Genomic DNA, 15465 nt, shown 5'->3' with positions numbered 1-15465 from the left:
TCTGGGCACCGGGGTCACTCTGTGAGTGTGTTTATCTCACTGTGTTCAGTGTCTGTCTTCCCTGGAGAAGGTGAGGAACATTCTCCCTCCCGACTCCAAAAGGCAGCCTGGCACACTAGATGGTGAGTGAGGGGAAATGGGAACAAAGACAGATTCAGCCTGGTGACCCACACACTCCTGTCTCTTCCACCAGGTTACCCTCTTTGGGTTTGGGTCGGAAGAGCAAGGAAAGCGATCCCATTACTGGAATGATGAGCATCAAACCAATGGCTCCAGGGCAATACTGTCCATGCACAGCGTAGAAGCGGGAATGGAGGCTGTTCATCAGCTAAAGTGTGAGGGCAAGCTCACTGTCCACACATCCACTACAACCCCTAGTCCTCTGGGCCTGAATGCAAGGGGGTCTCGGAATGGCAGTAGCAGCAGCAGCAGTACCATGAGGGCTTTTAGGGGTGAAGGGCAAGAGGAAATTGTATGGAGATCAGTCTGGTACTGAATAAACTTCTGGCTTGATTCTCCTATTAGAAAGCACTAGCAGCAGGTGAGCAAGGGCCAGACTTGATTTCCAAATCTCAAGGGCAGTATTTACATTAATTTCTCTACTTGATCCCTTGGATCATGCAGAGGGAGTAAATTTAGACCCAGTTCCATGCAAAATGCAAGCTAAGACCTCAAATTCCTGGGGGAGGCTTTTTTTTTTTTTTTACCACTCAAAGAGACAAAGCTCTTCATTGCACCCTGTACTGGAGGGTGGATTTTTTTTCTAGTTCAGCCTTGCTCTGAAAGTTCAGCTCTTTGAGGTTCCAAGTTTTTCGTAGGGCCCTCAGTTCCAATTCTCTGCTTCCCTTGGGCTCAAGGCCCTGTGCCCACATGGGCATAAAACCAAACCAAACCAAAACAACCCAAACCCGTTGCCGTGGAGTCTGACTCATAGCGACCCTAAAGGACAGAGTAGAACGGCCCCATATAGTTTCCAAGGCTGTAATTTTACAGGAGCAGACTGCCACATCTTTCTCCTGTAGAGATACTGGTGGATTTGAACCATGGACCTTTTTGGTTAGGAGCTGACTGCTTAATCATTGAACCACCAGGGCTCCTTCCATGGGCATTAAAATCCCTGAATTCCTGGGCCACCGCCACGTTGGCTGCTCAAACACTCTCCAGCCTGTTTTTTTAGGGCTCTCTTTATTTCTGGCAACTGGAGACTTCCTGTTTTTCTTCTGATCTGCATTTAAAATCATTTTTATTAAAACTCTATATATATGCTTACAATTTTCCAATTACCTCAAGACATTAGGAATGGTAGTTGCTTGTGGGGAGGAGATTGGGTAGTTGGGGAACAAGGAGAGGATGGATACTTTCTTTTCATTTACTTTTTGTACCTTTTGGATTATGTACTGACCCATATGATCCATTTGAAAACAAACACAGTTCAAAATTTTTACGTATATTGGTCCACTAGTTCTGGGTATTTGTAGCGGGAAGGTTTTCAGGTTATCTTTTGTGTGTGTGTGGTAAAAATACATATAACAAAACATTTGCCATTTCAACATTTTTTACATGTATAATTCAGTGACATTATGTTCATCATGTTGTGCAACCATCACCACTGTCCGTTTCCAGATTTTTCTGTCACCCTTAATTCAGTGCTCCCTAGGCAATGACTCCTGCTTTCCCCTTCCCTCCTGCCCCAGAAACTACCAATAAACTTTGATCTCTATACATTTGCTAAATTCTAGATATTTTGTATAAGTGAGTTCATAAAATGTTTGTCTTTTTGTGACTGACTTATTTCACTCAGCATAATGTTTTCAAGGTTCAGGTTATCTTTTAATTTGTCCCTTTGCTAGAACAGGAATAAAAGCGAAATCTTCATAGTTATCCTTCAGTGCCATGAGTTGGCTGCTTCTGGGTGAGGCCAGTACGTGATAAGGCCAGTGAATTCCATGGGCAGCAGCCTTATTTCTCCCACTGAGCGCCATACCATGTCAGAGGATCAGGCATCTCTGACCACAGATCACAGTGCTGCCCAAAGCATGATGGGCAGGCAGAAACCTGTTGCTGTCAAGTCATTTCTGACTCATAGGGACCCTATAGGACAGAGTAGAAATGCCCCATAGGATTTCCAAGGAGCAGCTGGTGGATTTGAACTGCTGACCTTTTGGTTAGCAGCTGAGCTCTTAACCACTGTTCCCTCTGAGAATGGTACCATATCAGGAACTTGGGGGAGGGGAGAAGGGAGACTGCTGGCAAATGGGGGGGAGGGGTTCAGAATGACAGTACGCAGGTCAGTCTGGGTGAGGGGAAGTCCGTGTTAAGTTCAATGTAGACACCATGCTAGCCACTTTGATCATATGATCATTAAGCACTGAGGAGGCTGGGGAATAACTTGGGTATATTGCTTTAAAAACTTTTTTTTTGGTTTTAGGTATTATCTATTGGTTCCTACTATGCAAGATTTACACTATTCTTCCTCCCAATTCTCCCCTTCCTAGCCTCCAAAAATAGCTGCATCACCATTTTGGTTAACTTCACAACTGACTTTAAAAATGGCTTAGCTTCAATGTACCTATCACTAATTCTTTCTCAAATGTGGACAGATCTGCAAATCCCCTCTGAATATGATCAGACACATCAAATTTATCAGTTTCATTAATATTTTGGGACATCAGTCCTGGAGCCCTCTGTCCTCATTCTCTTTAGTCAGTCACAAAAGATGATATACTGGAAAATTCCATTAATAGGAAGTTCAAACCGAGGCAAAACTAAACTAAGGCGACATCAGATACCTTGAAGTGGCATTAACCAGGAGGGGTTATCAAAGAGGCTTCTGGAGTGCTGGTAATGTTTGTATCTTGATTGGGTGGTGATTACGCAGGTATATACCTTTGTAAAATCTCTGTCTGTACATCTTAGATTTGTGCTATATGTCAATACGAATTTTAGAAACTGTTTTTTGGGTACATGCTATGTGCTATCTATGACTTTTGTGAAGTAGGTGAGGACTGTTCAATACATGAAACTGGACAAAATGATTGTCTGTATGAAAAAGATAACAGTGGATTCCTACCACATATATGAAAAAATCAACCCCAGGTAGATTAAGAATTTAAATGTCAAAAACAAAACTAGAAACTTTAGTAGAAAATACACATAAATATCTTTTTAGACCTTGGGGTAGGAAAAGATTGCTTAAATAGGACACAAAAAGCGTTGATTATAAAATAAAATTTGACTATATTAAATGTAAGAACTTTGTTCATCCAAAGACACCTTTAAGAACGTTAAAAAAATTTTTAAATTCAGAGAAGATAATTGCTATACACAAGACTGATAAAAGTTAGCATCAATACTATAAAGAATTCTGAAATAAGAAGAGTGAAAACAACCCATTAGAAAAAATGGGCAAAAGACAAACATTTACAGAGGCAAGAAATGCACATGGCCTACAAACATTTGATCAACATTACTGGTAATCAGGGAAATTCATATCAAGACCACAAATGAGATACCATTTTCTGTCTAATTTTCAATAGGCAAATCGTTAAAAGTCTAACTACGTCAAGTAATGGAGAGGACGTGGAGCCACGGATCTCTTAAACATTGGTGTAAACACCAATGGCAAAAAATGTGAAAAAAAAAAAGGCGAACATTCACAAACTCTCTGTCTGACCCAGAAATTACATTCCTAGGTAGACACGGAGAAACTTCTACGTGTATAAGATACGTGCATAATACCGTTCTTAGCAGAACTGTTTCCAGTAACAAAAAACTGAAGATAACCCTTCCATTCATCAGCGCAAGTTATCTGAATGTTACTTCTTTAAATGGGCTCCTGTTCACACTCCATGGACCCCAATCTTCTCTCAGCTCCTGATAACAGGATTTTGAGATGTTCTATTCTCTGTGTTGTATTTATTTCCTCTGAGTTCCTTTCCTCTGTATACTCTGGTCTCTAGTTTGCTTTTCTCAAATGTCTTACAATCTTTTGCTTTAAGAATGAGCCACTGTTTCAATTATCTACTGCTGTTTAATAAACTACCCCCAAACTTAGTGGCTTGAAACAGAAACAATCCTTTGTTCATGATTTTACGATTGGGGCAGAGCTCAGTGGGGACAACACCCTGTTCCACATTGGATGACCACTTTCAAGATGGCTCACTCACATAGATGGCAAGTTGATTCTGGCTGTCAGCAGGGGGCACGGGCCGGTGTTTAGTAGTGATTATTAGCTGGGGACCTGGATTCTCCACCATGTGGGCCTCTTCATGTGGCTGCTTAGGTGTTCTCAGAACATGGCAAATGGGATCCAAGGAGCATTCCAAGAGGAAGGAAACAGAACTGCCAGTCTTCTTATCGGGGAAATACCCAAATGTCAGCATCTTTAGGTTTTTCTCTTGGGTGAGTTTTCTCAGAGGGAGTCTCCTGCCTGAGGGATTATTAACCTTGGTGACAATTCTCAAAAAGGAAAGGAAGTCAACCCCTGAGAGGTTTTAAGGGTTGAAAGTAACAAATATTCACTTTCATCAATATCATAAATTCTGTCTGACCCAGGAGGTTGCAAGTGACACTTCCTCTCCCTTCTCTGCCTTCTGCTCATCCACATCAGCCTTGGCACCATATCCTCTACTTTCTCACCCTTCTGTCCCCTTCAACACTTGACTTCCAAGCCTCCCTTGTTAGCTGGGCTCTGGGCTGAAAGCCAAAGTGAAGGAGGGGGCCTTGCCCATAAGCTTACATGGAGAAGGTCACAATGTGGCCTCTGTGATGAGGTCCCTGATATAACTGGGCCTGTATGAAAGTGCCCCTTGGGCATCAACTTCCTCCTGGAGGGCATAGGACACACCAACTGTAACATCTCCCCTTCTTTCAGCCTCCAGCTGAATTCCATCTCCTTGGCAGAGTTCCCTTTAGTGGTTAGCAGGTGGACAGAGAGGCAAGAGGTGAGATGTTGGGGGTGGGTTGGGAAGGGATGGAAGCAATCAGGACAGGGGATACTGGGGATGTCTGTGTCCCCAACCCCTCGTCCTCCCCAGTACCAGCTGTCAGAGCCAATCTACTGCCTGCCAGGGACACCAACATTTTGGGGCCAGAGATGAAGGTTCGATATGCGAAGCTGGGTCTGGTGGTGGCTACCTGTATGCTTTCGTTGTGGATGATGGCCTCCTTCCTGGACCAGGAGTTCAGCCAGAAGAATCTCCGTGAGATGGCCAGAACACTCCCAAAGAACTGCCACTGCCCCAGGGTCTCTTCCAGAAAGTGTGGCTGCCCACCTGGGACCCTCAAGTGCTCCACCTGCCTCCATACACCTGGCGAGTCTGACTGGTTTGACAAACGCTTTGAAAGAGCCATTGAGCCCCTGCATAGCTCAGAGGTACCTATGTCCTCTGATGCTCTTATATTACGGATGCTCAGTGTATAATTTGGGCCTCTGTTCAGTCCCTGTCCCCATCCCTAGGCACTACCCATCTCCCTGTTCATGGCTCCAGGCTCTAAACTTCTTCCACAAGTAGCTGGAGCCTGAACTAAGCTGTCGAATTCCTCCCTTCTTTTTTTTTTTATGCTCCTAGGGAGTTCAGAGTAAGTCAGAGATGCAGTTTACGAATAGGAAGCAGCAGCAGCAGACTGAAGTGTCTCCTTGCCGGACCTGTGCAGTGGTGGGGAACTCATGGTTCCTACGAGACTCTGGCTTAGGCTTCAGGATTAACCAACATGACGTGGTCCTCAGGTGGGTTCAGGGTAGTAGGTGGAGACCAGGAAGGTCAAGCCAAATCTTCCTCCTCCCTTAAACGACCATCCTGCCCTTCTTTCCAAGGATGAACCAGGCCCCTGTCCAGGGTTTTGAGACAGATGTGGGGAACACAACCACCATGCGCATTATGTATCCTGAGGCTGTCAGGATTCAAGATCCTGGCACCCAACTTCTGGTGCTTCCAATGAATTCATCTGGTCTGCAGCGGTTCATGAATACACTGTTTGAAGACAGTCTCATTTGGAAGCCAAAAAATCCAGGGTATGGTAGTAAAGGGGGGTATTGTAGGGGATGACAAGAGGAGACTCCAGGGAGACACTTGCTGGATTGGATTGCCTCAGTTTTAGGGGGTTGCTGTATCAGATGACTCTGAAATGCCCCCACCCTCAATCCTTTTTTAGATTTCAGATAGCCCAGTTCCCTGGTGGAAACAAAAAGAGCAAAGACAAGGTGAGACACCCAGGAGGGGAAAAGTGAAGGAACAGGATGTGGCCGTGGGCAAGCCATGGGACAAGCCTTACGTCAACCCTCTCCCTTTTCTTCCCCAGGTCTTGGTGATCAGCCTCACCTTCCTCAAGTACATCCAGGAAAATTGGCTGAAAAAACAGGGTCAGTATCCATCCTTGGGGCTTGTGGCTCTGTTCTATGCCTTGCACACCTGTGACCAGGTAAGAGACCTTCTCCAATTCACAGGCCTTCATCATTCTGCCACTAAAAATTTCTGTCTTCTCAGGGACTTCAGGTTAAAGTCTAAAGTTTTCTGCTTGGCTTTCAGACACTACGTGATCTGGTTGCTCCCCTCATCTGTTCTTCCAGGTTCACACACTGGTCTTCTTGGGGTTCCCCAAACATAAGAGTTGCCTCATGCCTTCTCACATGCTGTTCCCTCTACCTGGAATGCCCTTCCCTTGTCTCCCTGGAGAATCTCTCTTCTTTCAATATGATCAGCAGCAGCTAGTTGATACTCTTTTCTGGGCTCTGGGGTCACTCTGTGAATGTATTCACCTCACCGCGTCCAGTATTTGTCTTCTGTGGAGAAGGTGAACTGCATTCTCCCTCTCAGCTCAAGGAGGTGGCTTGCCACACTAGATGTTGAGTGGATGTTTGCTGAATGGATGGTTGGCGGTCATGGGGGCAGGGCAGGATCCAGCCTGCCACCCCATGACCATCTCCTATCTTACCCATCTCCCAGGTCTCCTTGTTTGGTTTTGGAACAGACAATCTCCAAAGGTGGTCTCATTACTGGGATGATAAATATTGGTTCATGAACAACATGCACAATCCCAAGGCAGAGTACAATATCATCCTTCGGCTATGGTGTGAGGGAAAGGTTGTTATCTACAAATGAGATTGTCCCCAACCTGTTTCAGCCCACTGGAGGCCACAGCAGGCTGACAAGGACTCAACGGGGACTTGGAGTATCAAGGAGGGACTGGGCTTCAGGTGAACCCTGGATGGAGATCACTCTGCTAAATAAAACCCTAGCTTGTTTTTTCTCACTGGAGTCCTGGTGGCTTTAAAGGTCTACATTCTACTCCAGACTCTCAATGGCAAATATATCACCGCATCAAAAAAGCCCAGGAGTCCAATATCTCTTCTGTTATTTCTTTGGAATATGTTTTTCTAGTTGCAAAATTAACCAGGATTTGGGACTTAAGGGGGCATAGTAAACACATGTGTTTATAATCTCACCTTGACCTTGGAGACCTCAATGAAATGATAGGCTACGTCCTGCTTCTTTAAAAATTGTTCTGCTCTCTTACACTTTGAGGAAGTTGCCAACTATGGGTCTTAAGCCTGTGGGCTGGGTTCAGTCCAGACTGCCTCCACCACTGCCAGTGCGTAAGTGACAAGTTCTGCCACAGTCCATCCTCTTGACTGGCTTGACACGTGGCTGAACTACAAGGGGACCAGAGTCAGTTCCAGCTGATATGCCCAGGAAGGAACACTTCAAGGGCATTCACCCAGAGTAGAAGAGGAATGAGGCCAGAAGGAGGCTTTGAACGCTAGACTCTGACTTTAGCCAAATGTCACCTTGGTGCTTTTGAGGCCGCAGAACTTGTTTTAAGGCAAGAACTTTTGATGTTTCTTCATAACGCATGAGTTCAAGTCTAGATTCCAGGCCCTCTATAATCTTGCCATGCATCCAGCCTCAGCCCAACAGAAACTCTGCCACAAACAGACCAGTATTCTCCAATATGCTTAGCCACCTTTCCCAACTCTTCTCCATCCCTCAAGGGACACTTCATGCCTCCCTTCCCCATTCCCTTGGGATTTTTATAGCACCTGTAGTTGACACACAGAATTGTCTCTGACTCATTAATGAGCATTAGTCTGTTATTATCAATCAGACTACAAGCTCTCTGTGGACAGGGGCTTTGTCTTGTGTTTCTTCTGTAACTCTTCTCTAGCAGGGCACAGGACAGCCAAATATTCATGCCACCAGATGTGAATATTTGGCAAATTCTTCCTCAATAAGCAGCCTTGATGTGCTGTTGCTGCCCAGCTGTATGAGTCGAGAGGCGCAGCAAACAAATGCAAAGATGAGGGTTTATTGTTGAAGGGGAAGGAGAGGGTGGAGTGCTGGGATAATAAATTCTAGGCAAGAGCAGGGCAAGCAAGGCACCCTCTGGGTGGCCCTGTAAGTCAATGTGATTCACCTCATTCCCATGTGAGTTGGGGCTCTCCTCCAGACTCCTACTTGCCTCTTCCTGACAACGTCAGCTGGCCTGGGGCTCCTGGGTTGGGCAAGAGAACCAGAACCTTCCTTTGGCAAGCTGTAGCTGTGTCATTGGGCCACGACTTACTGGACAATCATCATCTGCCTATCTGAGTGCTTCCAGGTTGGCTTATATCCTGCCCTGGCTGTGGCTGCTACCTGGAGGTGGCTTGGGCAGCACTAGGGCTGGGGCTGGGGCTCGGGTATAGCAAGATTGGGCCTGGAGATGCCAGGCTTTGGGTCAGGGACTCATCCAGCTTGCGGGTCTCGGCCTCTAGGACAGTGGGCTCTGGGGCCTGGGCCACGGCAAGGAGTGAGTGGGAGAGGTTGTGGTGCAGGCCTGCTAGCTCGCGGCTGGTCTGCACGGAGCGAGCGATGTAGTCCTGCTTCTGCTTCCGCTCCAAGGCCAGCTGGGCTCGTAGCAGGGCCACCTGGTGACAGAAGAACAAAGAAGGGAGGAGCTGAGTGCTTCGAAGCTGCCCCAACTTGGCCTGCTCTGTGCTCCTGTGGCTCTTGTTGGGTCAGTATTTGAATAAACTCTACCACATACACAAATTTCAGAGTCAGGCTTTAGGGTGTTTGGAGGAAGGATGCCTAGGAGCCACAGAGAACCTAGTGATTCTCAACCTAAGCTTTAAAAAAAATAGCACAACTATTTTTATCAACTTTTAACCACTGTGCCACCAGGGCTTCTCTTATTGAGGGATAATTTACATGTAATAAAATACCCAGATTTTAATACAGGTGGTTCCTGACTTACGACATATTCAAGTTATGACGAATTGCACTTATGTTGGAATGGAACCCTGTCATAAGTCGGGGACTACCTATATTACATACAATGTTGCAGTGGTATGTATTTATGTAATGTTTCCAAGCCCCAAAGACAAGTAAAAATCAGATTTATAAAGACACTGATAATAGAAGGCAATAATAATGAAAACTGGAAAAAAAAAAAAATGAGGTATTTGACTCACAGAGTCATCGGAATAGAACCCGGTCCTAAGTCGGGGACTGCCCATATATATTTTGATGACTTTGACAAAGTATATACCCATGTAACCACCATCCCAATCAAGATAGAGAACATTTTAAACACTGCAGAAAGTTCCATCATGGCCCTTTTGGGAGCTTTTAAAAACTGTTCTGGCTTAATTATATTGGGATGAGGCCCTGGGCAACAGTATTTTTTTCAAAGCGTCTCAGGTGATTCCCAGATGGTGTCGCTAATCACTGATTAGCCCTTCTATTTTTCACATGAGTATACTGAGACTACCAGAGAGTGAAGTTATTGGGACCTTAGAGCAGGTCTGGGACCAGGGTGAGACAAGAGGCACCTAGGAAGCAAAATTTAAGGAAACATGCCAGGTCAGGAGAGAGCGCTCCTTAAATTTTGCACCCAAGTGCCTCTCTTGCTTCACCTGAGTCTTGGCCCTGTCTCAGGGATTGCTTTTCATGAGTTTAACAGAGTTCTAAGTAATAATTTATGTCTAGCTAGATAGCCAAGCCCTGCCAGGAGTGGCTACTGATTTCTGAACTAGGCTCAGAAATCAAGATTCTACAGTCCTAGTTTCCCCAGTGTTGAGGTGAGACCTAAGAGGCAAGAAGGTACATTATACAGTTTCCCTGAGTGTGGCCACCTGACCTGGGCTATGAGGTATGGATCGTGGTCCTGGTGCCAGGCTACTCTGCTGGTGTGCTGGCAACAGCCTTGCCAGCAAGGGTGCACTTGGAGGCAGAGGAGGCCAGGATAATTCTGTTTGTTTTAGTCTGTCCTCCTAGAATCTTCTGTCTGCTCCTGAACCCTCTTCCTTTTCCTTCCCCTTCCTAAGTATGAATCTGCAGGCCTGGGGCCTAGATCATGCTTTTTTTCCCCACTCCCGCCCTCTGAATTGGGACTAGGGCTCCTTTTGCCTCCCCACATAGATTGAAGTTCTCTGAAGGCAAGCACTATTTCCTCTCTCCTGAGGAGGTGCACAAAGGGCCAAGCACATGCAGACACTAAAGCCTTGTTGCCTGCATGCAAAAAGGAGGGTAAAAGGACTTGGACAATGGATTTTTCCAGAATGTACCTCTTTCTGCAGTTCAGCCACATGCTTGACATCGGAGAAACCCTTCTGTCCTCCTATCCCATCCTGTGGAAGACAAATACCATTCCTACTGGAATAGGCTTTTCCTCTCTGGAGTTTCTGCAGGCATCCTCCAGCTATCTTATCACAATTTGGGGGGCCTGGGCAAGGGCTATGGGCCAGAAGTGCCTGCAATCAGACTGGACCTCTTTGGGACACATGGCCCTGGGTTAAGGAGAGGCCCAGGAGGGCCTATGCCAGCCTAATGGGTAATGCCCATGGAGACCTGATGCTGAACATCAAAGAGGCTTGGGTGGCATTTGCTTCTTTGAGGCACTTCTTCATTTAATAGATGTATACCATGCATCTATTCTGTGCTAGCTCTGTGCTGTGAGCCAAAGATGCAGAGGGGAAGTCAGACAAGGTGCTTGCCCTTGGGAAGCTCTCACTTAAAGAAAAGGGGGTGGAGAGCTGGGAGGTGCTCAGCCACCAGACACAATCCCTCCCTGGCAGGCTGCAGGGCTATGGATACCGATAGGCATACATTAGCAAAGAGTACTGGTTTGGGTTTTTTTTCCTGAACCCCTTACCCACAAAGGGGACTCTGGCCCTGGGAAATACCACAGACCATAGTTTTATAAACTCAATACCGGAAGAGGCAAGGAGGTCTAAGAGACCCGCAAAGCTGCCATCAAGCTCCTGGGTACATCAGGGGCTGGCAGGTACCACACAGCACCTACATATCAGGGATTCTGACCAGAAGCCCAGTGAGGCTTGCTCTCAGGCAGCCCAAGGCTCTGGTCGGGGGCGGTGGCGAGGCAGATTAGATCTTAGTGAAGGCTTTCAGAGTTCCTCAGAAGACAGGCCTGCTGGCCTTAACTCCACCCCCCACCCACTGAAGCTAGGCCTCCTCCCTGGGGCCAGTCAGGAACGGCTCTCGGGATTGGCTGAAGCGGATGTCTTCCCTCCATGGATGGCCTAGGGCTGAGTTTCTGGGTGGCTGGAAATGCTAACCAAGAGGTCAGCAGTTCAAATCCACCAGCTGCTTTTTGGAAACCCTATGGGGCAGTTCTACTCTGTCCCGTAGGGTCGCTATGAGTTGGAATCAACTCGACAGCAGTGGGTTTTGGGGTTTGCAGGTTAGGCACTGTGAGGTGGCAAACCTGTTGTGTGGGTGGTGGTGCTGTGGCTTCACCGATCTCTAGGACCCCTGCCCGGGAAGCACGTATGGAGTCCCTCTTCAGCTTCCTCCGCTCCCGCTCCACCTGCCCAGATGCCAGCAAGAAATCAAGACTTGGTTTTTGCCTCTCGGTCTGGAGCAGAGTTGTCTCTCAAGAGAGGGGGCCAGTGCATGGGTGAGTGGGTGTGAGAGGACAGCAGCCATGGGAACCAAAACTCCTGGGCTGAGGAAAGTACATGCTAGGGCAGCCCTGAGTGCAAAGAGGTGCTCCTGGGGCAGAGGTCCTCAAGGGGAGGGTCATGCTCTCAAGGTCAAGTGTGCAAGGGTCAGCACACTTATTCTGCAGTAAATATCTTAGGCTTTGTGGGTCACATGGTCTCTGTGCAACTACTCAACTCTGCTGTTGCAGCAGGAAAACAGCCCTAGACAACACATAAATGAATGCGGCATGGCTGGATTCCAATAAAACTTTGTTTTCAAAAATAAGCAGTGGGCTGGATTTGGCCCGTGGGCTGTAGTTTGCTGAATACAAAGGTTGCATGCCTACCCCCAAGGAGGGAGCTGGGGACAGAGGAAGCTGCTCACCTGTTCCAAGGCGGTCCGCAGCTGGACATTGTGGCGCTGCAGCCTGCTCCGGTCAATCTCTAGCCGCGCCACTGCTTGCTGTAGCTGCTCAAGCCTTTGTCTCTGCTTCTCCTCCATCCCAGGACTAGGCTCAGCCTCCACTCCCGAGACCTGTGGGGAACCTGTGAATCTCACCTGGGCAGCCTCTCAGATAGGTGGGGAGCAGAGAGAGGACGCAGGGAAAATCTGGCAGGCCTGGGCTTCAGGGATACAGCTCCCAAGGGAAGGGGACAAGCTCCTGGATAGGAGCTCCCTCCTGGGCCATCTGTTCCCACAGGGCTCTAGCTCACCACTCCCGGCTGTACAGTTTGCTCTCCTCTAGCCCCTGGCTCAGCTCTTCTGGTCGGGCCTGGGCTGTGCAGCCGCTCCTTCTCCAGAGCCTGTCTGGTAAGGTCCAACTCATCCTGGGTATCAAGGTGTGGAACAAAATCATACCATGCCAACCTCATATCTAGGCCTACCCTGCCCTCCATCCTCATAAAAGCCAGCTTGCTCTTCTTATCAGGTTACAATCTTATTTTTCCCAGGGCCTCTGAGCTATTCTAGTCCAGAACCTTCCTTTTACAGATGGATAAAACAAAGGATCAGAGACACATCTATCCAAGGGTATATGGTAAGCTAGTAAGCGAACTAGGACTGGAAGTCCAGCCTTTCTAGATGTCCCACAAAGCGAAGTGATTAAGTGCTCTGAGGTCCTGTGGAGAGGCATGGAATCTGGGTGTTATGTCACCACTTACTGGCTATGTGGCATAGCGGTTAAGAGCTACAGCTGCTAACCCAAAGGTCAGCAGTTCGAATCCACCAGGGGCTCCTTGGAAACCCTATAGGGCAGTTCTACTCTGTCCTATAGGGCCGCTGAGTCAGAATCAACTCGATGGCAACAGGTTTGGTTTTCAGTATTTGCTATGTGACCTCAGTGAAGATATGAGCTCTCTCCAAACCCCGACTTCCTCGTTTGTAAAAGGACTACATGCTCTGGGAAGCATAGGTCAAATCTTAGGGGATTAAATTCTTTGGATAAACGGAGAAAGCTAATGCTATATATTTTCTAGGCACCCTATGTTTCATAGATGGTAATGGACAAGAAGAGAGACAGACAAAAGAAAATGATGCTGTCTGGGAGAGAAAAAGAACTTGGTGGTAAAATAGGCTGGGTTCTGGAGTCAGACTGCTGAAGTCTAATGTAGCTCTACCATTTACCAGCTGTGTGGCCTTGGGCACGTTACTTCTCTGAGTCTCCATTCCTCAACGCTAAAATGAGGATAATACCGGTTCCTACTTTTCAGGGTTGTTGTGGAAGAAAGTAGGAATACACAGTGGCTGACATGTAAAATAAAAAAAAAAAACTTAATAAAAATGTCTTACTATGTTGAGGGGCTGCATCTGAAAGATGCCCTTGAGTGTTTGGGTGTAGTGACATTATTGAGTGAACTTTCACTGCTCAGTAACCCAAAAGGGATGGGAAGTGCCCTGTAAGAGTAGTTCTGGAAATAGGAAAAGAGTTCCACATGTTGATGGCTTCCTTCATGTCTAAGCTAGGTACTCTGTATGTGTTATACTTTGTACTCAGAATGACCCAATGGAGTTGGTGCTATCATAGTCCTATTGTATAGATGAGAAAACCAAGGATCAGAGAAATGAAGGCAGTTACCCAGGGTCACGCTGCTAATAAATTGCAGAACTGTAATTTCAACCAAAGAACTTGACTCCAAAGTTCATAAACTTAATTCCCTCTTTAGACATTGCCCATTATCAAGAGTAGTGCTTTGTGAGCTCCCTCAAAGAGAGTACTTGAGGGTTGTGTGTCTGAGATGAGGGAGGGGCCTTCTGGGGTTTAGCCAAGTTCAGAGGACCAGGATGTGAGTCAATTCCCCTGGAAAAATGGGCTGGGTTCCTCTTGATAAAAGGGGCAATGCCTATCTATGTCTATCAGTCAACCAATCTTTCCCAATTGCCTACTCTGTACAGGCCTTGTGCTTAGTGCTGGGGCACAGAGGTGACTAAGACATGGTCCCTGACCCTGAGGTTAAATGTTATACCCCAACGTTCTATCCTAAGCCCATTTCCTTTCTCACTCACCATTCTACCCAGAGGAACACACTTCTTCCTAACTGTTGATGACTCCAAAGTCTCTGTCTCTATACCCAAATTCATTTTTGAATTCCAGACCACTTTACAAATCTGCCTACTGGGTGTCTCCCCTTGCATGTCCCACAGATGTCTCACTCCATTTCCAAACTGAACTCATCATCCCAGTCCTCTTCCTCAAACCTACTTTTCCTCATCTCAGTGAACTGTACTATCATCAAGCCAGTTGCTTCAGCCAGAAACCTGGGTGTTGTCCTTGACATCTTTCTGCCCTTTCTTTACTCCCCCAACCTCAAGGCCAATCAATGCCAGAAGTCCAATGAAACTCCTAAATCCACCCATGAGTCTCCATCCACACTCTTACTATCTTAGGTTACCACCGCATCCCTGGACTTGTATTACAGCCTCTTAGCTGGTCTCCCCAGATCTACTATTGCCCCACACAGCAGCAAGAACGATCTTTCTTCTGAATTGTGTATCTGATCATGTTGCCCCCCTGTCCCAAACCCTTCGCCTGCTTCCCATGGTCACCCAGGTTCCTCAGCGTGGCTTACAAGCCCTGAATGATGAGGCATCTGCTGTCCTTTGTTCTCTAGCCAACTCCCTCATCTATGTCCCAGGCAGCCTAAAGCACCTACACAGATGTTTCCTGCTCTTCTTCCTCCTTTTCCCTCTTGCTCAGAAAGCTCATTCCCTATAGGCGCTTGGCTAATTCCTTACTGGCCCCTTCAGATCTAGTCTTAACTGCCACTCTTCCCAGCACTCACCCCCAGGAGTGGTTAGATGCCCTTCCAGTGTTCTCAGAGCACACTGCACTTCCCTTCCCATCACACTGCATTATATCTGCTTATCCACCAGACAGTAAGCTCTGTGAGGGCAGGGCTAGCATAGTATCCCAGTTCCATTAAACAGCAGTGCTCCTGATCTCAGCTTTCTCATCCCTCTAAGGTGCCACAAGGCCCACAATGGCAGCACGCCCTGAGCTCAGCCAGATGGGCTCTGCCCCAGGCCCTTACACTCCTGCAGTGACTCA

General features: G+C 47.1%; 1 protein-coding gene across 17 annotated transcripts in view; it reads right to left on the bottom strand.

Moving 5' to 3' along the window:
• Positions 1–3222: 3222 nt before the first annotated feature.
• CEP250 (centrosomal protein 250) overlaps positions 3223–15465 on the bottom strand; it is a 53769-nt gene continuing 41526 nt past the window's right edge. For 12 of the 17 annotated variants that reach the window (XM_064276017.1, XM_064276016.1, XM_064276027.1 and 9 more), the window contains 5 exons: positions 12635–12748; positions 12306–12455; positions 11704–11805; positions 10544–10606; positions 3225–8902 (listed from right to left, as the gene is read on the bottom strand). In XM_064276017.1, coding sequence (XP_064132087.1) covers positions 8627–8902; positions 10544–10606; positions 11704–11805; positions 12306–12455; positions 12635–12748 — 705 coding nt within the window. In that variant the 3' untranslated portion in view covers positions 3225–8626. Of the gene's footprint in view, positions 8903–10543; positions 10607–11703; positions 11806–12305; positions 12456–12634; positions 12749–15465 lie in introns of all 17 variants that reach the window. The other 5 variants (XM_064276029.1, XM_064276030.1, XM_023550187.2 and 2 more) reach the window with 3 other exon arrangements.

This window comes from Loxodonta africana, chromosome 24 (genome assembly GCF_030014295.1).
Source record: "Loxodonta africana isolate mLoxAfr1 chromosome 24, mLoxAfr1.hap2, whole genome shotgun sequence".
In the NCBI taxonomy this organism is placed as follows: Eukaryota; Metazoa; Chordata; class Mammalia; order Proboscidea; family Elephantidae; genus Loxodonta; species Loxodonta africana.
Note: the sequence above shows the minus strand (reverse complement) of the source record. Positions and strands in the feature narration are given on the sequence as shown.